Source organism: Homarus americanus, unplaced genomic scaffold (genome assembly GCF_018991925.1).
Source record: "Homarus americanus isolate GMGI-L3 unplaced genomic scaffold, GMGI_Hamer_2.0 scaffold23578, whole genome shotgun sequence".
Taxonomy (NCBI): Eukaryota; Metazoa; Arthropoda; class Malacostraca; order Decapoda; family Nephropidae; genus Homarus; species Homarus americanus.
Window position 1 is genome coordinate 2,355,605 of NW_024733231.1, and position 27,058 is coordinate 2,382,662.

Here is a 27,058-nt window from a genome sequence, read left to right on the forward strand (position 1 = left end):
TATATGTAGTGATGATGGGTGGTGTTATATGTAGTGATGATGGATGGTGTTATATGTAGTGATGATGGATGATGTTATATGTAGTGATGATGGGTGGTGTTATATGTAGTGATGATTAGACAACAAAATAATAACAGTTTAATGCTAAAATAATATACTTTGCTGTACCGTTGTAGTGAAAAACATGGTGGAACTTACATACGACGTAAATGAACTATTGATGGAAGAAGAAGTTTTGGGGACAGAACAGTGAGACAATGTGGAGCCTCCCGGAGGGTGGCGTCCTACCGTGGCCTAGCAGAAACGCCACCCGGAGGGCGGCGTTTCTGCTAGTGTATATATATATATATATATATATATATATATATATATATATATATATATATATATATATATATATATATATATATATTATTTGTATGTACAGAGTGTGATGTGTATCATGTACGGGTAAACACAAGAGTGTTTGTATCTATTGCGTATTGTGCACAATAAGATAAACAATTATCATCACAAGGCTGAGAACGAGGACCTATAGTACGTTACTATCGCCTTCAGGTAATTAAGAGTTTTATATTATTGTTTATCTCCCTCAAGGACCAACTTTGTTATCATGTCTGGAGGATATATAAGGGAGTGGTGGTGGTGGTGGTGGTGGTCATCCTTCATCAACACAACACACTCCACCATGACTGGGGCGCCACTGTTGCTTCTTCTGAGTCTTCTCTCACTACACACAGGTAATGCCTAATCACCAGGTACTGCTACCTGGCACTCCACGCAGGTCCTACTCTTCCCCGGTCGGTTTTAAGTGTTCTTCAACCTACTCTAACGTCCTACACTCGTCAGCCAGGGTTTAAGAAACTCAAGCACCTCGAAGGATAGCTGCCATAAATTTGCTTGTTTCATAAATTCATATTTTCGATTTATTTGTAAATTATGAAAATTAACAAGGTCATTAATATAAATACCATCACACTTCGTTCTGTGCACACTGTTATGTTATGCACTCGTACATACACTCTGGTTGCCAAGCACTGATCTATAATTCCTCACATGCTGGCCTCGGTACATAACGACCGTAATGATAGTCATCTACTATATTAATAATGCTGGACCAAAATGAATAATAATGATAAGAAATTAATACTTCCTCCGTCTCTGAATAATTCCTGAAAATTAGTTTCATATTATTCGTCAAAACATTAGCTAGACAATTGAGCATTTGGTAAATGTATTACTCGTGTGGTTTAATAAGTGTAATATAACTACTCTCATGGTGTATATCATATTCAGTATTCATCACTATCACTCACAACAAAAAGTTTGGTTTACAATACATTGTTTTAGTATGCAATGTTATGTATTTTCATGAAAATTATATTTGTTCTATTTTATATCCACTCATAAAAGTATGAGTCTTCTCTACTTTTTAAAAATATGAATTAAAAAAGTAAATTGGGCAATACATCAAAAGTGAAGTTTTTTTTTTCAGTGACCAATTATATCTTCACATTTCAGACTCAGTGTGGTCAAGATACGTGGGTCAGCTTGACTCACAGGGTAAGTTGCGTTTTGAGTACTGAGTGTGTGAGTACTGTCAGTTGTCATCAGGCTGGTTATGGTAACTGTAAGATGTTCAACAAGACCTCACTGTGCTACTTCACCTGTCATAATATAGTGTTACAGGGCGTTACAGGGTGTACCTGAACATAAAAATGTCAAAATAAATCTTATTTATGTATAGAAATAAACGAAACATATTTGTTAAAATAACTAAAAATTAAAAATAAAGAGGCGTGAATCGTTTTCATTTGGTTCTCTGTCGAGCACAAGCTAAGAAAAAAGAAAAACAGAATATTATATATATATATATATATATATATATATATATATATATATATATATATATATATATATATATATATATATATATATATATATATATATATACATACATACAGTATACACTCTAGCATTTCGTCTCTTGTGTCTTCCCAGCGAAATAGGTGAAAATTTTCAAGTGCCTTGAGGTGCCCCCTGTATGTGACCCATGTCTCGCTGCCATACAACAGGGTGGGGAGAACCACTGCACGATATACGTGCAATTTTGTAGATAATTTCAGCTCCATACTGCTGAAGACATGAATATGGAGTCTTCCAAAGGCTAAGATGCAAATCAGATCCAATGTAGAGTTTTTCGCTGATGTCCGCGGTGGTGGACAGGTGGGAGCCAAGATACAGAAAGTGGGTAACATTGGAGAGGGTAGTACCGTTAATTTGGATGGATTGTGGACGTGTGGCCGAATCAGGGACAGGCTGGAAGAGAGTCTGAGTCTTACATACATTCAACTCAAGGCCAAAGTGTGCATACGCATTTGTGCAGGTATTCAGGATCCGCTGCAGGTAACGTTTAGTGTGAGCGACGAGATGAGGTCGTTTGCATACTGAAGTTCAGTAATGGAAGCTGCCGGCACTTTCTTCCTGCCTGAAGTCTTCTTATATTGAAGAATCCCTTCTGCCAGTACTGGATGGCCATCCTGCCGGCTAAATTGGCAGTTTTTCTTTCAAGACGCTCATTTGTGTCAGTTTCCAGAAGCGTCCTGACATTCCATGCAACGACCATAAGAGCTCGTATAATTTGTCTTTGCTTTGATCTGTGGTTCTATTTTCGACCTCATTAGGATGACTTTCCTGGGGGCGGGGTCCCAGTCAGGATGGTTCTTTCGGCAGGGTATGTTTAGGGCACCTTTTCTAACTTCCTCCCCATGTGGGGTGAGCAGAGTGGCTTCTGGAAAGGGCTGCTCATTCACACAGACAGGACCGAATTGCGCTGCTCTCTAGATCCCAGTGCATAAAAGACTATCTTATCTATGCCGCCCATGTGCAGGGTTGTGACCAGAGACTTATAGCAGCTGGATTATGGCTGCATTTGAGTTGATTTATGTAGTAAGGTAGGAATGCAAGCTGCAACCACACATCTTGATTCTCCCTTTTCCTGATGAAGTGGTGCAGGTAGCTGCAACAACTGGGGAGAGGGAGAGTTGCAATGGACTGCCATAGTAGCTTTGTTACGCTGGTTAATTCCCCAGTTAACCAGGTTGGTACACATATAATATAATTGTGCTTTTGGTAACGAAACCCAATTGAATTTTCTTGTTTTATTATACAAGTATTATGTTTATAATTCCTGAGTGTATATCAACCGTAAGTTCCACTATTTATGAGTGAATGAGAAAGAGGACGGCGTTTATGTAATATAAACGTGGACCAACGTCCGTTCGATAAAAGTTGGTGTGAGTGACTGCTGAGTACTGACTCATTGAGGGAGAACGGTACGGGTACGTCGTTCCCCCTCGAGGGAAGACGGAGCCATCCACTGCGGCTCTCAAATAACATCTTCCTCTAGTCAAGGATATCAGACTACTGCTCGCTTCAGGTGGCCAGGAGCTGGCTACTTTATGCCTTTACTCAGCATAGTATGACGCAGCTTCCTGTGGGCACACCTTATCACGTGCATTGAACATGTCACCTCATAACCAGTGGAAAGATACAGAGGGTGAATCTGAATATAAATCAGATGTAAGCAACCCATTTATATAATACTTCTGTTGATGAGACAGGGGGCATTACATCGCTCGGTCACCACCGGCCAAGCTCCGTGAGGCCTAAATAAGCTCACAGAGTACAGTACATCCTATTCAACCCTAACCATGTTATAAACATATGTGTAAACACTAAGCTGGGGACTCTACTACTGTAGGGGTTTTATCTACTACAGGGGTCCTATACTTTAGTGCCTTCTGGGTTAAAATGTTATGAACAATTTTCATCTTGGATAACACTGACTTAAAACAGAAAAGAAACTTGATGTAAAACACAAATATTACTGCCAATATCAAAAGCAACATGGCAGAAATAATCTTCCCCTACTTCGTGCTTAAGAACGCACCTTCTTAGCAATGTACAACTTTTGCTACTATAATCACGCTCGATGAATGAGTGTGTGGTGCTTAAGGCTCTTTCAATGAAACATTCATTTTGCAGAGAGCAATGGTACTGAGTTGTGAAGGGTACTACACGGCATGGCTGAATATTTACAGTCTGTGATACTTTTGTAGAACTATCATATTTTTGTTTTAAGAAGATGTGTCATTGACATCATTAAAATATGCAGTTTGAAAATTATGAACATTCTTATCCTCCCTGGGATCAAAAGAAAATGTCCACATTTTCTATTTCTAATAAATACCGGGAATTATTTCACTTCAGTATATATTAAAATAAGTAAGCACTTACAACAATGACAATTACCCTATTGATGTCCTATCAATGTGAAGGCATGTCTTGAACATGTAAATGTGTGTATATACTATATGTATGCCTAGATAATACCTATATCTTGTAGGCTTGATTGAAGAATTCTTTCTAGAATTTCTTGATAATGTGAAATTGTTGCCACCTTATATGTTACGCTAGTTAATTCCCCAGTTAACCAGGTTGGTACACATATAATATAATTGGGCTTTTGGTAACGAAACCCAATTGAATTTTCTTGTTTTATTATAAAAGTATTATGTTTATAATTCCTGAGTGTATATCAACCATAAATTCCACTATTTATGAGTCATTGAGAAAGAGGACGGCGTTTATGTAATATAAACGTGGATCAACGTCCGTTCTATAAAAGTTAGTGTGAGTGACTGCTGAGTAGTGACTCATTGAGGGAGAACGGTATGGGTACGTCGTTCCCCCTCGAGGGAAGACAGAGCCATCCACTGCGGCTCTCAAATAACATCTTCCTCTAGTCAAGGATATCAAACTACTGCCCGCTTTAGGTGGCCAGGAGCCGACTACTTTATGCCTTTACTCAGCATAGTATGACGCAGCTTCCTGTGGGCACACCTTATCACGTGCATTGAACATGTCACCTCATAACCAGTGGAAAGTTACAGAAGGCGAATCTGAATATAAATCAGATGTAAGTAACCCATTTATATATTACTTCTGTTGATGAGACAGGGGCCATTACATCTTCTCCATCTTGCAATGCCTTTATCTGCCGGTGTAGTCATTGGGTTCCAGTGTTCATCACTTCTTCCGTCTATTCCGTCGTTGAGGTCTTACTGGAGCTCTGTAAGCATCTCTGCCTGTTGCGGGGAACCACCGCAGATATTTCGTTCGGGGTTTACTCCCGCAGCCTTATACCTACCAAGGTTAATCCGCCAGGCAGCGTGGCAGTGGTTGGTAGGCGCCAGGGTGTGTCTACATGCCGTTGGGCCTATGCTCTGTGTGTTGCCAGAGGGACTGTGCAGGAGTCTTGATGGTGAAGAGGCTGTGTACTGGCAGGGGAAGACTTAGGCAAGGTTGTTTCCCTGTTCACCATTAGGGCTAGCCAGGGGCGGTATCTGAAAGCGAGAGGAAGCAAGCAGTGCCTGCACCTTAACACTAACATAATGCTGCCACACTAGACGCATCACACCACTCTGTTGATAAAAGGACACACACACACACACACACACACACACACACACACACACACACACACACACACACACACACATACTACTACTACTACTACTACGTGGCCTCCAGCCTCCCCAATAGCCACACCTTCGCCACCATTTATTTACCTTAATATTAAATATCCTAATACATAAGTATCCTATCTACTACTACTACTACTACTACTACTACTTACTACTACTTTTTTTTTTTAAATCGTGGCCTCCAGCCTCCCCCAATAGCCACACCTTCGCCACCATTTATTTACCTTAATATTAAATATCCTAATACATAAGAAGCTATCCTATCTGTGTTAAATTAGTTGAGCCGCAGATCTATGAGGCATTCAGTGACTGTAGCCTCATAGTCAATATCTGCAGCAGTTGTCGGAGTAGGGGCAGAAGCTCTCGTTCCCCTGAGGCAGAGCAAAGCCGACCGAAGGAGAGAGAAGGACAGTCGACATCTCATCCAGGCTGTAACATAACTTCTGGGCTGCTGCTTCTGTTCGGAGATCAACTCCGCGAGTCTGGCGTAGAAACATCTTGCACTTGGGCCCATCCCACCAGAGGTTGTGAACACTAGAGGAGTGAAGCTGCCTTGATCAACATTTTGAATTCTCTCCCCATATGCCCTTCTCTTGTCGTTCTCGTTCCTCCTATGTGCAGCATCGAGAGCTAGGTTACGGTGACAAACGGCCATGGGATCAAAAATCCTGATGTCGAAGAAAGCTCGCTGTCCCCGCGTCCAGAATCCTCGAGCACTGACGTCCACACGGGCTTCGTTAGATGTGTTTGAAGTCCTGTGTTGGAAGATCTCGCCATCCAGTGGAAGGAGGGTCGGTTCTACCATGACGTCCCGGCAGATTTCCTTCAACATATTTGCTGTGAGATCCCTTACCTCGTCATGCCTCATGCATATGAAGCCCCCCTTCTTGCAGACCATGGCGTGATCGCCATCATAGGAAGAGCCACACACGCATTGGGAGGGCAAACCATCTACTGGCCAACCGTACCTTAGAGCAATGGCATCTGTAAATTCTTGTTTGTTAAGGCTGAAACCATTTGCCCTTATCGGTAACGTAGTTAACCAGTTCGAGGCGCCCACCTCCTGCGCTATAGCTACTTTTTTTGTCAAATTTTCTGGAGCCTGCAGCAATAGTTGCTGCAACATGTCATTTTGGCAGTGCTGCCGATCTGTTGTAATGGACCTACGGATCTTATTTACTTCGCTGGTGTCCACTTCCCCTGTTGCATTCTGGGCTATTATGTGGTCAGTGAGGGCTGCCGTGAACTTAAGTGAATTTTGATGTTCAGAGTCAGCAATCTCCTCTGGATTAGTTAGTCCCATCCCTCCCAGTCTTGGTGGAAGTGCAAGAAGTGTTCTTTCTGCTAGGGTTAAGTCAGGGTGTTTCACTAGTTTGGGAATGAACTTGACACTGATTGCTTCTTCCAAAGGGTGGAGGAGGGGTCCGATCTCAGGGATGGTACGCATCAGGTAGTTCCAACGATGCTTGACTCCATGGGTGAATGCTGCAAAGGCCGCATGTGGCTCTGTGTTAGCAATCTCCGATAGAGCTTGGATTTCGGTAACCCACTCATTCACCTTTCCGCTACGTAATCGGTCTACTACTACTACTACTACTTTGCTGTCACTCGGAATCGAGTATGACGATCATCCAGCTATAATACAATAATATGAGTTATTAAGGATGTCACCTTCGTTGGTGAGCTCTGAGGTCTGAGCTTGACTACCTCGTTATGCAGTCGGTCTAACTCGAAAGTATTGACACCTTCTTGTGTGGTGCTCCTTCAAGGGTTACAATGTGGAGTAATCGTCTCCCAGGTGAGAGGGTTGATTTGGCACTTTTTCAGGCTTGTCTTAAGACTATCCTTATACCTTTTTATTTGCCTGCCAGCGTTAAGTTTACTGTTCGTTTGGTGACTGTAAAGTAGCTGCTTTGGGAGTCTACTGTCGTCCATGCGGGAAACATAAACAGTCCAGTGTATTTGTTCATGGATAATGGTAACCTGAATGCTTCTACAGTTGGTGTCAGCGAGAATACTGGCTTTTGTTCGCGTGTCTTCCCAGCGAACTCGGAGGATGGAATGTAGACTACGTTGGTGAAAGTTTTCAAATGCCTTGATGTGCCTGCTGTATGTGGCCCCTGTCTCGTTGCCATAAACAGGGTTGGGAGGATACTGCTTGATATACGTGCAACTTTGTAGATAATTTCAGCTCCCTACAGCAAAGACATGGGTATGGAGTCTGCCAAAGGCTTGAGATGCACATTTGATCCGATCTTGAATCTCTTCATCGATGTCCGCAGTGGTGGACAGGTGGGAGCCAAGATACTGAAAGTGGGTAACATTAGAGAGGGTAGTGCCATTAGACTGGATGGATGGTGGAGGTTTGACTGAACCAAAGGCTAGCTAAAAGAGAATCTGAGTCTTATGTACATTCATCTCTAGGCGAAGGGTGCATACACATCTGCGTAGGTGTTCAGTGTGAGCGACAAGGGTGAGGCCGTCTGCATACTGAAGTACAATAATGGAAGCTGCCGACCCTTTGTTCCTGCCTGGAGTCGTCTTATGTTGAAAAGTCCCTTCATCCGGTACTGGATGTCCACCCCGCCGGCTAAATTGGCACCGGCACGAGTAAGGAAGGCAGCCAAAACAATGAAAAAGAGTGTTGGTGTCAGTACACATCCTTGTTTCACCCCCCCGGGGAAGAACTCAGATTAAGTGCCATTCTGGCATGTAATTGGCGGGCAGCAAAGATCATGCCACTGGTGCCATGCAATGAATGCAATGATATAAAGTCACATTGATATTCTGGGAGGAAGTTTTCCGCCTCAGGAAGAAGTCTGTTTCAGATTACTCAGGCGATAATTTTGCCAGCTACGGACAGCAGCGAGATCCCGCGGTAGTTGCCTCAGTCTGACTGGTCTCCCTTATTCTTATAAATATTGACGATGGAGGCGTCTTTAAAAGCTTGGGGATTTCCTCCCCTTTCCCATATATTCTCCAGGAGAGAGTGGAGATGGCTGGTAAGCAGAGGTCCTCCTCCTTTATACACCTCGGCTGGGATTCCATCAGGTCCTGAGGCTTTGTTATTTTTTATTTGTTTGATGGCAGTAGCTACGTCATCCAGAGATGGAGGACAGCTGAGTTGGGTCCTCTCTGGATGCTGAGGGACCTGCTGGGTAGTCAAGACATCCTCATCCGTGTTTCAGTTGGGCAGCAAATGCTAGTGCTCATTCCAGCCCTGAAGGGTGCCTTATTCGTCTTTAATTGGGGAGTTGCCGTTGGATGAGCAGAGGGGGTTGCGCCATGAGTGATTGGCCAATAAAATGTTTTAGTGGATTTGAAAAATTCGCTTATCTTGTGTTAATCTTCAAGTTTTGGCATTTCACATGCTATATTTTTAAACCAGTCGTTCTTTAGAGTGCGAAGTTCCCGCTGGGCCGCCGCTTTCTTCTTGTGGAAGGTACCAGCTTTGGTCTGGTACTGAGGGTTGTTCTGCCAATCAGTTAAAGCTTATCATCGACGAGTTCATTGATTTCTGGGTAATTTTCATCAAACCAGTCCTGGTATATTCTTTCCATCTGGCCTAGGGTCTCTCTGCAAGTTTTTGTCATGACAGTGTCGAAAATATCCCATTCGGCACTGGGATTTGGGTTGTTTGTTGTCAAGTTGTTTATCAGCCCATGTTCGAGCTGCTCTCTGATAGCATGTGCCATCGCTGGATCCTCCAAACGGTTAGTGTTAAAACCTCTTCTGGAGGCTTGTTGCCTTCGCCGTTTAGGGGCGACGTGAAGTGATAGCTTGGCTCTGACGAACCGATGATCAATATCGCAGAGGGCTGAGCCACGCATGGCTCGGGTGATAAGGACATCTCAGCGATCCCTTTCTTTGACATTGATTTAGTCAACGGGATGCGAGTGTTTAGATCGTGGGTGTTGCCACGAACCCTTGAAACGCGCGCGCGCACACACACACACACACTTACTTTCATTCAAAGTAATACTCAAGTATACTGAAAATTATATTCAGCATCCTTTTATAGTATGCTTGAGAACTATGAAAAAAAAAATATAAACATTAGTTCAGCACAACTTAATTAACAGACGTAAACACAGCCTCACCTCCCCTCACGTAATCTATTAAATTTTTCTCGTGATGTCCAACTTCCTGTTGGATCCTGGTCCCTGATGTCTTGTTCCCTCATGTTGACGTGTTGTGATTAGGTGAATATATTAATGATGATTTACTTAAAACCGTCAAGAACTTCACTGTGTTTGTTTGTATTTTTCTTCTATAAGGTCTTATGTTATTAGGTAACTTTGCATTTTGGTCTGATATCTGATGGTATATTTATCTAATATTAAAAAATAAAAGCTAATAACTAATGCTGTTGACCTCACACACACAGCGACTGCGGAGTGCTACCCACCTTTCACTGCTGTGTATCACACATGCATCTTCATAGACTCATCAGTAAAAGGCACTTGGTATTCGACAAGGAACTTCTGCCAGGATCAAGGCGGAGATTTGGTCAAGGTGGACAGCGGCGACTTTATGTACTATCTCGTCAGATACATTCATGACAACGGTAATGGTTCACTGAAGCGACAATTGCTTTTCTTGTTACAAGAATCTGTTTATATATAATTAATATTAAGCAAATGGAGCTTAAAATCTAGTAAATTTTTCAGGTCACGATCAATATTCGTACTGGATCGGTGGGTCGGACGAACACCACGAAGGAGACTTCCGTTGGACGGACGGTACAGAGGTGAAGATGGGCACACCTTTCTGGGGTGACAGCGCTGACCAAATACAAGAGCCTGATGGCGGCATCAATCAGAACTGTATGGAAATGGCACGTGGTGACCATTTCTATTTCTTTGATGTTCAATGCGACGGTAATACACCTGCCATCTGCGAACAAACTGTCTAAGCGTGTTTGGTAGATGGTCTGCTAACTGCACCATGTATCTGCTCTTCAATACTACTGTTTAAGGCATGCAGCCCAACTAAGGCTGACACTGTGATTCTTGTAAATTGCTGAACACATCAATAATGTCTTATGTTTCTGATTTAGAGGAAAAAATAAAGTTTATTATACATTTGCTTCCTGTTCACAAAGATATTTTGATCCTTATTCGAATAAAAGTATATTTCTGCATCCTTTTGGCACAGAGCAACTGAAAAAATAAAAAACAATTTCTCTCGTACATCAGAAGTATCCGATAGCTAGATAGACAGATTGACAGAGAGAAAGAGAGAGATTGATAGATATATAGATTGATTGATAGATATAAATACTCTCGCTTCCTACCATCATCCATTGTTAAATATTTTATAGGTTAACAGGCTAACAGATCACAATTCGAAGACTCTTGAATTCCTCTGATGGGCACTTGTTAGGACTTGGGTCTGTATCGCTGCAGTTGTCTATGTGCTGGGCAGCTCGCATTTGCCAGACTCCTCTTGATGATATTATTAGTTTCGTTATGTCTCACATACCAAGCCTTGGATGCCCTACATACAAGGGCGCTGTTGCCATTCTGGTCTATCCATATGCACTTGTAAACAGTGTAGACTTTTACAGCGTGAAAAGCATAGGAATTGAGTGTAGTGCTTAACTCCTTGTGTACAGCGTCCCCTCTGTGTTGAATAAAATCATCTGACGTTGACCAAACAAAACATTAAAATTGTCGTCCCCGTAGTGAAGGGGTGAGGGAGTCAACGGCATGAAAATCACTCCGTGCCGGCAAACGAACTTTATCTAAATTTATCTGAGGCAATTTCCTTTATGATAGGTCATTCTCGGTGAGTTTCTTTTTTTTCCCCTTTGGGGCATTGGTCAAGCTACTTGGGATGTGATGGGAAATGTTTTCCGAATACAAGCAAATCTGCCAGAATCACTCAACACATGTTACAGTAGGGTGGGTAACTCCGGTAGCCCCAGAAGAGAGTGCAGCTTTTTGGATTTTGCATTTTTTACCAAAATGGCTTTGGAAGACATCAAAACCCTTCTGCTGATAAGACAGATAGAAGGAAACCTGTAATAGAACTCAAAGAGAAATACAAGTCTTTCTATTGCTGATAATTATAAATCTCGGTGTTCTCGATCAGATGGACCCTGGAGTTACCCTATGCTGTACAGTATCAGGGACAAGTTCAACATTAATGGATTTTTGTCTTAATGTAAGCTCTCCTTACCTCCTATTTTATAATTAGATATGATTCCTTTTTATTTGTTAATGAATAACCAATGATCTGGTAAAGTTAAACTATTGTAAAAGCAACAATTGCAGGTTCATAAACCTGGTTCCAACTGCGTTGAAGCAAGCGTCCGACGCCTATGTCAGACCAGAGCAGACAGCACAAGGGGAAATCGAAGAACAGAAATCATGGAGGACGGTCCAGCGGATCTGGTCTGTACGAGGCGGAGATGTATTGTCTTGCCTTGTTCTCGAGGGATGACGCGATTCTCGCGAGGATCAACTGCTGATCTGTTCTTTGGCTGGTGTTTGGTGGTGGGGACGCCTCTGACGTTGACCTGCTGACGGTGGCTATTAACCGGTTCCACTGATTGTACCTCTCCAATCGGCTCTCTAAGGACAGGTTTATTCCTGTATTTGTACCAAATTTCATCCCCACGCATCGAGAAGGACACTGGCACGCAAGCCACGTGTATCTGCTCTCACAGAGAGGCAGGAGTGATGGACACGGGTGTACCTCAACTGGTTGTTCAATGGTTACATTTAACGTTTTCTTTTTCTTTTTTTATATCATATTATGGATATGTTCTTCATTTAATTTTTTATTCATAAGTCTTTATTTTCTTTATTTTATCTTATTATGTAATTAACTTTGGGTGGTCGGCCACGTCGTATCTTTCTCTCTTCTCCACAGCTGTTAATATGTTGATGATGTACAGGAGAACCAAGAGTGAATACATCTGTCTACAAGTATATCTATGGTGTCAAATGTTCATCATCAGGGCTGTGATCAACAGCGTGATATTATATGAGTTCAATTGAATATAAATTATCATAAAATAATTGTGGCAACTTGCCGAAAACTTTTGGCAAAATAACATAGCAACAAAATAAAAGACGTTGAATAGAACTATGGATTTATTCTATATTCTAAGAACTTAAATCATTTAATCAAATTGTCATCTTCAGGTCTGAGGGTTGGTAACCATGATCCACCACTGAAAACATTTTCGAATTATCTTTACCAATCCTCCCAGAATCTGTCTCTCTCTAGTGACCACAACTTTTAATTATATTTATCCACCACACTCTCGGCCTTCCCTCATTCTTTGGAAGGATAAACTGGATAAACTCGTCTGGCGTCAGCTATAAATTTTTTTTTAAAAGTGGCGTCCCTGTAGTGAATGGGTTAATATATCTTATATTAACCCGTCATCCCTAGTAAAACTCAAGAGGCAGGTCAAGCCGCCCTCTACATCTCTCGCTGCACCATTAATATTCATTATACGCGATGTCTTACTAATGGAGGACCATCCATTCGTAGACCAGAGAGACTTCTCTTTTCTCCACCACCTCGACCAAGTCAGGATGTTTGAGCCTTGTTTTAAGAAGCTGGCACTATTATCCTGGCCTAACCACTACCACCACCACTATTATCCTGGCCTAACCACTACCACCACCACCACCACTATCATCCTGGCCTAACCATCACCACCACTATCATCCTGACCTAACCACCACCACCACTATCATCCTGGCCAAACCACTACTACCACCACCACTATCATCCTGGCCTAACCACTACTACCACCACTATCATCCTGGCCTAACCACTACTACCACCACTATCATCCTGACCTAACCACCACCACCACTATCATCCTGGCCTAACCCACCACCACCACTATCATCCTGGCCAAACCACTACTACCACCACCACTATCATCCCACACTACCACCACTATCATCCTGGCCACTACTACCACCACTATCAACCACTACCACCACCACTATCATCCTGGCCAAACCACTACTACCACCACCACTATCATCCTGGCTACTACTACCACCACTATCATCCTGGCAACCACTACTACCACCACTATCATCCCGGCCTAACCACCACAACCACCACTATCATCTTGTCCAACCACCACTACCACTATCATCTTGGCCACCACTACTACCACCACCATACTCGTCTAACCACTGCTACCACCACCACTATCATATTGGCCAACCACTACTACCACCACCACTATCATCCCACCATACCACCACCACTATCATCCTGGCTAACCACTACTACCACCACCACTATCCTGGCCTAACCTCTGCTACCACCACTATCATCCACCACCACCACCACTATCATCCTGGCTAACCACTACTACCACCACCATCATCCTGGCCCACCACCACCACCACTATCATCCTGGCTACACCACTATCATCCTGGCCTAACCACTACTACCACCACCACTATCATCCTGGCCTTACCACCACCACTATCATCCTGGCCTAACCACTACTACCACCATGGCCTAACCACTACTAACCACCACCACTATCACCCTGGCCTAACCACCACTACCACCACCACTATCATCCTGACCTAACCACTACCACCACCACTATCATCCTGACCTAACCACTACCACCACCACTATCATCCTGGCCTAACCACTACCACCACCACTATCATCCTGACCTAACCACTACTACCACCACCACTATCATCCTGACCTAACCACCACCACCACCACCACTACAACATAGCGCCCCCTATTCTGAGACAGTCTATGTCTGGCCAACAGCATTACTCTTACATCACCTTTTTACCCCTTTACCATATAATATGATTCACGCCAACCAATTGTATCGTCAATTATCATTACTCGCATAATTATTCCACCAATGTGACTATTAACGCCTTGTTTAAGGACGTTCAGGTGACGGTCAAGTCGAAGTGAATGATTGAAAATTGTCTAAGGACGCATTTAGTATTTATTGATGTGGTCAAAACCCGCAGAGGAGAAGGCGTTTATAATATTACAAGGTGATTCATCTGATACATAATTAGTTAGTCTCACACAATTTTATCTTAATTACAATTAATTAAACATACTGACATAACACAAAGTTCATAACTCTATTAATCTTAGCTTCGCTTCATTCTGCATTGTCTTATTACTCCAGGTTAGGCAGAAACGAGTTGGCGTAATTAGTCAACAATATTTCAGTACCGAGGGGTATGTCATCACTTAGGCTGTACTTACATCAGGCGAGGTCACAGGTCGAAAGATTTAATGGCATCACAAGCCAGCAGTGTAGCTGTAGCCAGCGGCGATAACAGTGACATAGTATATTGATTATGATATACAGCAGTCGCAAATAAATAACATTTCTCTCTATGCAACAGGGAAAATTGTGTGGGATCCTCTCTCTGAGTATATAGATTCTGGTCATGTAGTGTCACAAGGATCTTTAAAAAAAATAGTTTCCTAGATTTTTCAACTCTGTGGTTATACCGAGAACAAACACATCATCTTAATGCATATGCTTAAATAGGGATCAAACCTGTGCAGTCTTGTAATAGATTTGATGTAGATCCCGGCAACAGAATCAGTCCAAAGGAGAGGTAGGAGAGGCACAGTCAGGGTCAGGGTCAGGAGGGCCACACCAGGAGAGCCCCCAACACCGAAAACTGCGAGCAGAGAACAGCCCAGCAGCTGATCCTCCCGAGCAGCTGTACGGGTAAATCGTGCCATCCTCCAGGACGTGGCGGCACAATCCGTCGTCACCTCACGGAGACCAGAACAGTTAGTCTGTCTTCCTCACTTTCTGCTCCTTGACTCCCTGTTGTGTAGTCTACTCTGGCCTGACATAGATGGCGGACTCATGCTCAACACAGCTCGAATCAGGTTTATGAACCTACACTACTACTGTTGTGTTTACAATAGCTTAACCGTAACAGATCATTGGTTGTTAATTAAAGAAAATATTCAGGCATCATTTGTGTATATATAAAATATGTTTAGGAGAGTTTGCAATACGAAAAAAACAAACAATACTTACATCAATGTAGAATTGTTCAATAATACTGTGCAGCGTAGGGCAGCTTCAGCGTCCATCTGATCAAGAACTTTGAGATTCGTAGCAGTTTGGGACATTACTACAGGTTTCCTGCTATCTGTCATTATCAGCAGAGCAGAAGACTTTTGTGGTCTTATCAAGCCATTTTGGTAACACCGTAGACTATAACATTATGACAGGTGAAGTAGCACAGTGAGGTCTTGTTGAACATCTTACAGTTACCTGGTGACAACTGACAGTACTCACACACTCAGTACTCAAGACGTAACTTACCCTGACCACACTGGGCCACAACCGTTGAGAATATGATGTCACAGAAAATTTAAAAGCTGCATTCTTGATGTATTAACCAATTTACTTCACAGCAGATAAGGGATTACAGTTAGCTGTCATCATTATATATATCATATATGACTATCATCACCAGTGTTGTTTACCGCGGCCCAGCGGGTGAGGAATTATAGACCAGTGATAGTCAACCAGGGTGTATGGAGAGTGCATGATGTGAGCAGAGTACACAGTGAAATGTGAGCTTTTGTTTCTTTTGTATTTTTACTGTTTTATGATTATATGAGGGACAACAGATGGTATTAATACTATGTGAGAGTGTGAAGTGTCTTAATATAAATGGAAAATGTGAATTAAAAAGCAAATTTGTGGCAGTTATCCTTCTGGGTGTTTGAGTTTCTGAAACCCTGGATGGCGGCGACAGTATTCTGAAGGTCCTCGTTCTCAGCCTTGTGTTGATAATTGTTTATCTTATTGTACACAATACTCGATAAAAGAGGACACACATGCATATGTTCACACACACACACACACACACGCACACACACACGCACACGCACACACACACACACACGCACACACCACTAGGTGATGAGTCAGATTCAATTCAATTTCAATTGTTTATTCCTTGATAGAGGAAGCGGGATCCTAGTGCTGTCACTAGGTACCCCTGTACAATGACACCAGAAGCATCTGGCAAGTGTGACAAGTATATACAGTATAAATATTATAAAGGGGCTTACTAAAGCCTAAGGAAGGAAGGATATTCCTTTAACACATAATCAATGTTATTTACAAAATATCTGGCCAGTATGGGGAGGATCATCGTGTCTCCGTCAGGGGGTCGTTGAGTGGTGGTCCAGTCATGGAGGAGAAAACTTTAACACCTGAAGGATAATCCCAATATGTTTAACTAATGCCTTATAATATGTACTCGTGTATGTATTAATATGTGTTATTTTATGCTTATCAGCATTAATGTGTATTAGCAAGTTTCTGTATGAATGTGTGTGCGTGTGAGCTTTTCCATCAATAGTCTTTGTGTACATGTATTCAAATGTATAGGTTTATGTAAGAGTGTCTGTATGTATATTTCTGCATATGTGTTATGTGTAAGTATATATTCATGCTTGTGTGTGTTTATGTTAACGTGTACACATACATGTGTCGTCCACAACTTGAGATAACAGACACCACCACGAGCCTGAGAACCTCACCGCCTGACGTCTAATTATAATAATTAAGTGTCGTTTTCGTGAACCACGAGTTTTATATTATTGTTTATCTCCCTCGAGGACCAACCTTGCTATCATGTCTGGAGGATATATAAGGGAGTGGTGGTGGTGGTCATCCTTCATCAACACAACACACTCCACCATGACTGGGACACCACTGTTGCTTCTTCTGAGTCTTCTATCGCTTCACACAGGTATTGCCACCTGGGCAAGTACTGTAACGCCCCTTCCCCGGCTAACACTAACTGCCTCACCCGTGGCATATCTGTCAAAATACACATTACATCACATTCACTTTTCAGTAATACATCACGACTTTTTTTTTTGACAAATTATATTAACTTTTCAGACTCCGTGTGGTCAAGGTACGAGGGTCAGCTTGACTCACAGCGTAAGTTACGTCTTGAGTACTGAGTGTGTGAGTACTGTCAGTTGTTATAGTGTTACAGGGTGTGCCTAAAAACAAAGCCATGAGGAAGGTCAATAGAAAACGCAGTTCTTCATGTTGGTAGAATGACTGAAAATTTCCAAAATTTAGCCCTGAATTGCGTTGGTTTCGTTTCCTGACGAGTATATGCTGCAAATGTTAATTTTTATGCCGAACACAGACTTGAACACGACGCCACAAGTTGTTAATTGTGAACTGTGAGTTGTGAGTCGTTCTTGACCTGACTTTTATTGTGGTTTCCTCTCACCGCTCAGGTATAGTTCTTGGTCTATTTTCATAAACATTAGTTCTGAGTTAAAACCATTGTTCTTTTATTCTGAATTCTCTCTTGGATCTTAAAACTGTTTCAGCACTTCGCTGTGTCCATCGAATTTAACAGCCTCTGGATTACCGACGTCGTCCTCAAACCGGAACAGTTAATAATGCCTTGCTTATTAATTGTAGATATAGGTGAGATGTTGCTCTTAAATAGGTGAGCCAAAGGTCAGTGAGGAAATCGAGCAGCTCTCAATTTTGTTAACGAAGTAGTAAACCATTTCTAGATGTTTCTCTTTGAAATAGTGAATAATTATTTAACCTTTGTAGTGTTTAACAAAGTTTAATGTCATCGAGGAGAATCCTCCTGACAGTCGTCATTTCCAGTTGAAGGTCCTGACGGGGCAATGAGAGAACATCATCGGCTGTTGCTGACTAATTGACGGACGTTCTCACCCATCTCAGGACTTCTCACCAAAGGTTGTTCAGAATGAGTTGATCTATGCCGTGACTCTCACTTTAGACTGTGTACAGTAACTTTCTCTTTGGAGGTCTTTGTCCACTGAAATATTCCCTCTTTGCAGGGACCCTTTCTGCTGTTGAATTTCGTTTAAAACTTTCTTTCAGCAACACGAGGGATTTAGTTTTGATGTAATCTTCTCAAAAGGTTTTCTTGTCATTTTACCTGATCATTAACATTACCAAATATGTAAGCTACATGTATTCATTTCTGTACATAATTCAAATATCTAAATCTAAGACGAAAAGGAGAAGCCATGATAAATGATTTTTTTTTTTAAAGAAACAGAAGGGTAAGGCTCTTATTTTAGGGACACCACACCCGGTAATACTTCAATATTTCTGTAGTCAATCATGGTACTTTTGGCCGATGACTTGTGTGGTGTGTTCCCCTTTACACACACTTAAACTCAAACTGTTTTGACTTGTAAATATAATATCATTAATTTCTAGCTGCAATCTCCCCATTGAAAATTTTACCAGTCACCTCTAAACTTTGATTTGGAATTACGCAAAAAATATAAAAACAGCTCATTTCAACAGATACTCAAAATTTTGTTTTATATTCGTAACTTAAAAATTATAACCTCCCCTCACGTAATCTATTAAATTCGTATTTTGCTCGTGATGTCCAACTTCCTGTTGGATCCTGGTCTTTGATGTCTTGTTCCCTCATGTTGTACCCGTGTTGTGATTAGGTGAATATACTAATGATGCTTTACTTAAAACCGTCAAGAACTTCACTGTATTCGTTTGTACTGTTTTTTGTATAAGGTTTCAAGTTATTTGTTAACATTTCAGTTTTATCTGATATCTGATGATATGTTTACCCAATATTGAGAAATAAAAAGATAAAATATAATTACAATTAATATTCTTGACCACGAATCTAATGATGTTTACCTCATGCACAGCGACAGTATTCTGCGAGTTCCCCTTTACTGCCTTGTATAAGAAGTGTATCTTCGTGGACCCAGAAACGAGAGGGTCCTGGAACTCGACAAGAACTTACTGCCTGGAACAAGGCGGTGATTTGATTAAAGTGGACAGCGCCGACTTCATGTTTTATCTCGTCAGATACATTCATGAAAACGGTAATGACTCACAGAAGTAAATACTGTTATTCCTGTCACGAGAATCTCTATATTCTTAGTCACTTAAGCAAACCGAGCTCTCAATTCAATTACTATACAGGTTACGATCATGTATCGTACTGGATCGGGGGGTCAGACGAAGACAACGAAGGAGACTTCCGGTGGACGGACGGTACAGAAATGAAGATGGGCACACCTTTCTGGGGTGACAGCGCTGACCAAATACAAGAACCTGATGGCGGCATCAGTCAGAACTGTGTCTTTATGAATAAAGGTAATCACTACTATTTCTTCGATTATGGCTGCAGGAACTATGCACACGCCATATGTGAACAAGTTGATGAAGAACGTTTGGAAGATGTTCTGCCAATTATACTCGACAGCTTTTTATTACTATAGAGGACAGGTTCACTACCTTTATACTATCATGGAAGACTACTTTTAATGTTTAGTTGCTGTTGACATTGTATACATAGCACCCGGTAATTACAAATGATGATCCCGATTCTAAACTTTTATTTTGAAAAAAGACTAAAAAAAAAAGTTAAAATGAAGATATAATAATAAAGAATATTTTTTTTATTTTTTTTTGTGGTTCTGCAGACATTACAGAGTTATTCAGCTTCCCTTCATACATACATATTGTAGTATATCATGCTGGACTTCTCTAACAGCCTCACGTATCTTTTCCTTCTAATATCCCAAAGCTGATGGCATTATCGGAACAAAAGCTTTAATTTTAACAACTCAGTGGAAGAAGCTATGTTAGCTAAGAAAGCCCCCCTCACCAGACCTAACTGTCAGACAATGGCTCACACAGGATTGTTGTAAATTCAATATGAATATTATAAATAAAAGAATATACAAATATTAATATAATTTGCGTAAATTCATTCTCACCTTAGTATGTAGTCGCACAGGACAACGTCTTGTAAACAACACGTTTGTAAATTTCTGGAAATTCTTCCGTCTGGGGAGCCCAAAAATGGATAAATGAAGTACTACTGAAACTGTCTTTTAACGCTGGGTCTTGACTCTTTTGTCTACGATACTGTGGCCATTTGTACATTTTGGGGCGACTTATGTTACACGTGCAATAAACCACGATGTTTGCAAGCCACTCGTTTTGCACCATCTGTACACACATCAACACACCATCTGTACACACATCAACACACCATCTGTACACACATCAACACACCATCTGTACACACATCAACACACCATCTGTACACACATCAACACACCATCTGTACACACATCAACACACCATCTGTACACACATCAACACACCATCTGTACACACATCAACACAGTACCCACACCACCACTTTTTCCGTAAAGTCGAAATTAACGTTATTAAAAATCATTTACCATAGGCCCCTTTCCCTCCAGGTGGGGTGGCTGTTAGGTAAATGTTGAATCTTCAATTATACGGAGACGATGGAAACGTTTATTATTAATCATCATCATTATTCATCACGGACCAGTAGTTAGCTGCCATCATCACCAATATTTCAGGTGACTCATCACGATCGTCATCTATTGCGGCCCAGCTGGTGAGGCATTTTAGATAGCCGGGGAAGAGTACAGTACTACTTGTGTGGAGTGCCAGGTGGCAATACCTGTGTGAAGCGATAGAAGAGAAGAAGAAGCAACAGTGGCGCCCCAGTCATGGTGGAGTGTGTTGTGTTGATGAAGGATGACCACCACCACCACTCCCTTATATATCCTCCAGACATGATAGCAAGGTTGGTCCTCGAGGGAGATAAACAATAATATAAAACTCGTGGTTCACGAAAACGACACTTAATTATTATAATTAGACGTCAGGCGGTGAGGTTCTCAGGCTCGTGGTGGTGTCTGTTATCTCAAGTTGTGGACGACACATGTATGTGTACACGTTAACATAAACACACACAAGCATGAATATATACTTACACATAACACATATGCAGAAATATACATACAGACACTCTTACATAAACTTATACATTTGAATACATGTACACAAAGACTATTGATGGAAAAGCTCACACGCACACACATTCACACAGAAACTTGCTAATACACATTAATACTGATAAGCAAAAAATAACACATATTAATACATACACGAGTACATATTATAAGGCATTAGTTAAACATATTGGGATTATCCTTCAGGTGTTAAAGTTTTCTCCTCCATGACTGGACCACCACTCAACGACCCCCTGACGGAGACACGATGATCCTCCCCATACTGGCCAGATATTTTGTAAATAACATTGATTATGTGTTAAAGGAATATCCTTCCTTCCTTAGGCTTTAGTAAGCCCCTTTATAATATTTATACTGTATATACTTGTCACACTTGCCAGATGCTTCTGGTGTCATTGTACAGGGGTACCTAGTGACAGCACTAGGATCCCGCTTCCTCTATCAAGGAATAAACAATTGAAATTGAATTGAATCTGACTCATCACCTAGTGGTGTGTGCGTGTGTGTGTGTGTGTGTGTGCGTGTGTGTGTGTGAACATATGCATGTGTGTCCTCTTTTATCGAGTATTGTGCACAATAAGATAAACAATTATCATCACAAGGCTGAGAACGAGGACCTATAGTACGTTACTATCGCCTTCAGGTAATTAAGAGTTTTATATGATTGTTTATCTCCCTCAAGGACCAACTTTGTTATCATGTCTGGAGGATATATAAGGGAGTGGTGGTGGTGGTGGTGGTGGTCATCCTTCATCAACACAACACACTCCACCATGACTGGGGCGCCACTGTTGCTTCTTCTGAGTCTTCTCTCGCTACACAAAGGTATTAACCCTCCCTCAGGTACTGCCACCTGGCACTCCACAACAGGTATTACTCTTCCCCGGTAATTTATAAGTGTTCTTCAACCTCTTCTAACGCCCTGCATGCGTCATCCAGGGTATGGGAAACTCAAACACCCAGAAGGATAACTGCCACAAATTTGCTTTTTAATTCACATTTTCCATTTATATTAAGACACTTCACACTCTCACATAGTATTAATACCATCTGTTGTCCCTCATATAATCATAAAACAGTAAAAATACAAAAGAAACAAAAGCTCACATTTCACTGTGTACTCTGCTCACATCATGCACTCTCCATACACCCTGGTTGACTATCACTGGTCTATAATTCTTCACCCACTGGGCCGCGGTAAACAACAATGGTGATGATAGTCATATATGATATATATAATGATGACAGCTAACTGTAATCCCTTATCTGCTGTGAAGTAAATTGGTTAATACATCAAGAATGCAGCTTTTAATTTTTCTGTGACATTATATTCTCAACGGTTGTGGCCCAGTGTGGTCAGGGTACGCGGGTCATCTTTACTCACAGGGTAAGTTACGTCTTGAGTACTGAGTGTGTGAGTACTGTTAGTTGTCACCAGGTAACTGTAAGATGTTCAACAAGACCTCACTGTGCTACTTCACCTGTCATAATGTTATAGTGTACGGTGTTACAGGGAGCTTTGGCCTAAAAATAAAATTGTGAGTAAAAATCTTACTTCTGTTTAGAAATTAAAGAAATGTAAAGTAATGGTATTGCATTATTCTTTTAAATAATTAAAATTTTAGAAAACTGAGTGTTGAATTATTTTCATTTGGTTCTCTGTCAAGTTGATGCTCCAAACGGTCACCTTTATGCTGAACTTAGACTTGAACACGACGGTATAAGGTGTTTAATATGAGATGACACTGAGGAATTGTGATTGACTTGACTGTTGTTTTCAATTACGTCTATTTGTTTAAATATTATTTCTGAGAAGCTCCCCAAAGAAAACTATAAGAAACGATATGTCGGTTGAGGCCAAGGTGATGTGGAAACTACTCGTCATTGAAGCGATGGTCGAGCCTTATTAAAGTGGTTTGTCACTCACTCCCGGGACTGTTTTGTGGTATGACCAGTTCACTGTCGTCATTTCCAGTTGAAGGTCCTGACTGTTGCTGACTGAGTGACTGACGTTCTCAACCATCTCACCAACGGTTGTCCAGAATGAGTTGATCTGTGCCGTGACTTTCACTTCTGACTGTGTGCAGTATTTTCCTCATGTCACTGGCACTGAAATATTCCCTCCTTGCAGTAATCAACTCTACTGATGAATTTCGTTTAATTTTTCTTTGGACAACGCATATCTATTCCTCATTTGTCCAGAGTATGTATAATCTTAAATCACACAAACAAACTATATATATATATATATATATATATATATATATATATATATATATATATATATATATATATATATATATATATATATATATATATATATATATATATATTTCATGTTCCTTGATAGGCTTATCATGAGAAATGGCCAAAACTATAAATTTAAGGTATACAGAAAGCCCACACAGGTAGACAGTTTCATTCACTTTTTATCGAATCACCTTGAGTCTACCAAAATGTCAGTTTTTTCTGCTATGTTCTTAAGATGTCTGCGTATTTGTGACTCTGAATTTATTGACGATGAATTGAAACACATTCGTTCCATTGCACAGAAACTCGGGTACCCTTCTGTGTTTGTTGATCGTTGTTTTAAAAGGGCTAAAAAATCCTTTCATTCCTCTCAAACCAGACAAGTTCCTACACTTAAGGATATTTTCACTCTGCCCTATCGTAATGAATTTGTCCCGTTAGTTCGGTCCCTCAAGGTTCTAAATATTAATGTTGTTTTCAAGTATGACTCAACCATGGGCAGAGAGAGGCTTAAATATACAGAGTGACCTTAAAAACATGAGGTCAGGTCATAATGATGTCATCCATTAATCCCCACACCAACACACACGTAGAGGAGTTTAAGAGAAGGGGGTGACGTGACTAGTCAGGTCAGGTCAAAAATAAGGGACCCACTGAATATCTATCATACATCTAGATCAAAGGTTTTCAAAGCATTTTTAACCTTGGGCCACTGACAAATAAATTTATGTAACATATCATCAGTTTTGAACTGACCATCACTAAGGATTATTGATTTTAATTCCTTAATCAAACTAGCTTCAACCAGAAGTCTTTCTGTGATACAAGATGATTTAAATACTTCTAAGCCTTTTTCCCAAGCAATGGGGTGATTATTATTCCTAACATGAACGAACAAGGCACTGCTTTCAGATGCAGTTCTGATATTATACTTATGTTGTTTGATTCTGAGCTGCAGTGTTTTTCCTGTTTGTCCTACATAATTTCAATTACATTTGCTACATGGAATACAATAAACACTTCCATTTACATTCAAACTTGGGCTATTCCTTATTAACATATTGGTAATGGTTGAGTCATACTTGAAAACAACATTAATATTTAGAAGCTTGAGGGACCGAACTAACGGGACAAGTTCATTACGATAGGGCAGAGTCAAAATATTCTTAAGTGTAGGAATTTGCCTGGTTTGAGAGGAATAAAAGGAATTTTTAGCCCTTTTAAAACAACGATCAACAAACACAGAAGGGTACCCGAGTTTCTGTGCAATGGAACGAATGTGTTTCACCCTGTCTATTTAAGCCTCTCTCTGCCCATGTAATCCAGTTGCCTCTGAAGATGTCTTGAATAAAGACGAAAGCTAAGGTGCTCCGTTGTTTCCCCTTTTCCTGTGTGATTTTATCAAGATTTATCTTATCCACGTTTTCATTGTGGATCTACATGATATATATATATATATATATATATATATATATATATATATATATATATATATATATATATATATATATATATATATATATATATAATATTACAGGAACTCGGGCACCGACATTATATCTAAAAATACAAAATAAAACCACGAGAAATATATTCATGGTTAAGAAAAAAAATGGGTGTTATGTTTTTGTTTTTTTAGGTACATCCAGTGTTGTGGTGTACAGCAATGGCGGTCCTGATAAGATCACCTGTATTTCAACCATACAATAATCAATAACAACTCGTAGATAAATAGTGTGTTTATTCCAGGCCAAATTCACTTTTCAAGAGTAACTTCTCTGTAATTCCTTGCTAAACGATCTTCTCCCCCATGTTATTTTATATTATATATGAACCACTGATGTATTTCGTATACTTCGGGTTATGGCTGCTGTATTTTTCAGTAAACTGTTATTTATGATAAATATTGTTACTGTACACATATACTGTACACTTTCATTCCAATTAACATTCAATACACTGATAATTATATTCGCCAATTAATAAAAAATGTTTGGGTATTGTGCAAAAACAAAAGCTCTAAATCAACAAATATTCATAGTATTTTTTCTCTGTTTTGTAACGATAAAAAAGACATCAACGCCATGTAGGCACATAATTTATATTCATATGTATTAGAACAAAAGCATCCAGTGTTTTCGTCATCACTCTGTGTATTAAGACTCACAAACACAACTTAATTAACAGACGTAAACACAGCCTCACCTCCCCTCACGTAATCTATTAAATTTTTCTCGTGATGTCCAACTTCCTGTTGGATCCTGGTCCCTGATGTCTTGTTCCCTCATGTTGACGTGTTGTGATTAGGTGAATATATTAATGATGATTTACTTAAAACCGTCAAGAACTTCACTGTGTTTGTTTGTATTTTTCTTCTATAAGGTCTTATGTTATTAGGTAACTTTGCATTTTGGTCTGATATCTGATGGTATATTTATCTAATATTAAAAAATAAAAGCTAATAACTAATGCTGTTGACCTCACACACACAGCGACTGCGGAGTGCTACCCACCTTTCACTGCTGTGTATCACACATGCATCTTCATAGACTCATCAGTAAAAGGCACTTGGTATTCGACAAGGAACTTCTGCCAGGATCAAGGCGGAGATTTGGTCAAGGTGGACAGCGGCGACTTTATGTACTATCTCGTCAGATACATTCATGACAACGGTAATGGTTCACTGAAGCGACAATTGCTTTTCTTGTTACAAAAATCTGTTCATATTTAATTAATATTAAGCAAATGGAGCTTATAAATCGAGAAAAATTTTCAGGTCACGATCAACATTCGTACTGGATCGGTGGGTCGGACGAACACCACGAAGGAGACTTCCGTTGGACGGACGGTACAGAGGTGAAGATGGGCACACCTTTCTGGGGTGACAGCGCTGACCAAATACAAGAGCCTGATGGCGGCATCAATCAGAACTGTATGGAAATGAACCATGTTGACCACTACTACTTCTTTGATGTTCAATGCGACGGTAATTTACCTGCCATCTGCGAACAAACTGTCTAAGCGTGTTTGGTAAATGGTCTGCTAACTGCACCATGTATCTGCTCTTCAATACTATTGTTAGGGCACGAAGCCCGATTACGGATGACACTGTGATCCTTATACACCAGAGACCACAACGATACATTATAGTTCAATGCACATTTTCCTCTGAAACCAAAATATTTTGTTTGTTAGAAAAAGATTATTTCTGTTTCATTTTGGTATCGAACAACTGAGCAAAAATAAATAATGAACAGATTTTGTCTTACATTTTCAAATTTTAACCAATAAATATATTGTTAGGAATTTAGATAGAGAGACTGAAAAGAGAAAGACAGATATATAAATGTGTAGATATATAAATAAATAGATATATAGA

General features: G+C 40.5%; 1 protein-coding gene across 1 annotated transcript; it reads left to right on the forward strand.

The window, feature by feature from the left end:
- The first annotated feature begins 661 nt into the window (after positions 1-661).
- On the forward strand, positions 662-27,058 carry LOC121869473. Its single transcript, XM_042370825.1, has 8 exons — positions 662-740; positions 17,483-17,524; positions 19,270-19,449; positions 19,550-19,831; positions 20,845-20,860; positions 22,112-22,254; positions 26,172-26,351; positions 26,456-27,058. The coding sequence occupies exons 1-8, from the start codon at positions 689-691 to the stop codon at positions 26,698-26,700; spliced, it is 1,140 nt and encodes a 379-aa protein (XP_042226759.1). The 5' UTR covers positions 662-688; the 3' UTR covers positions 26,701-27,058.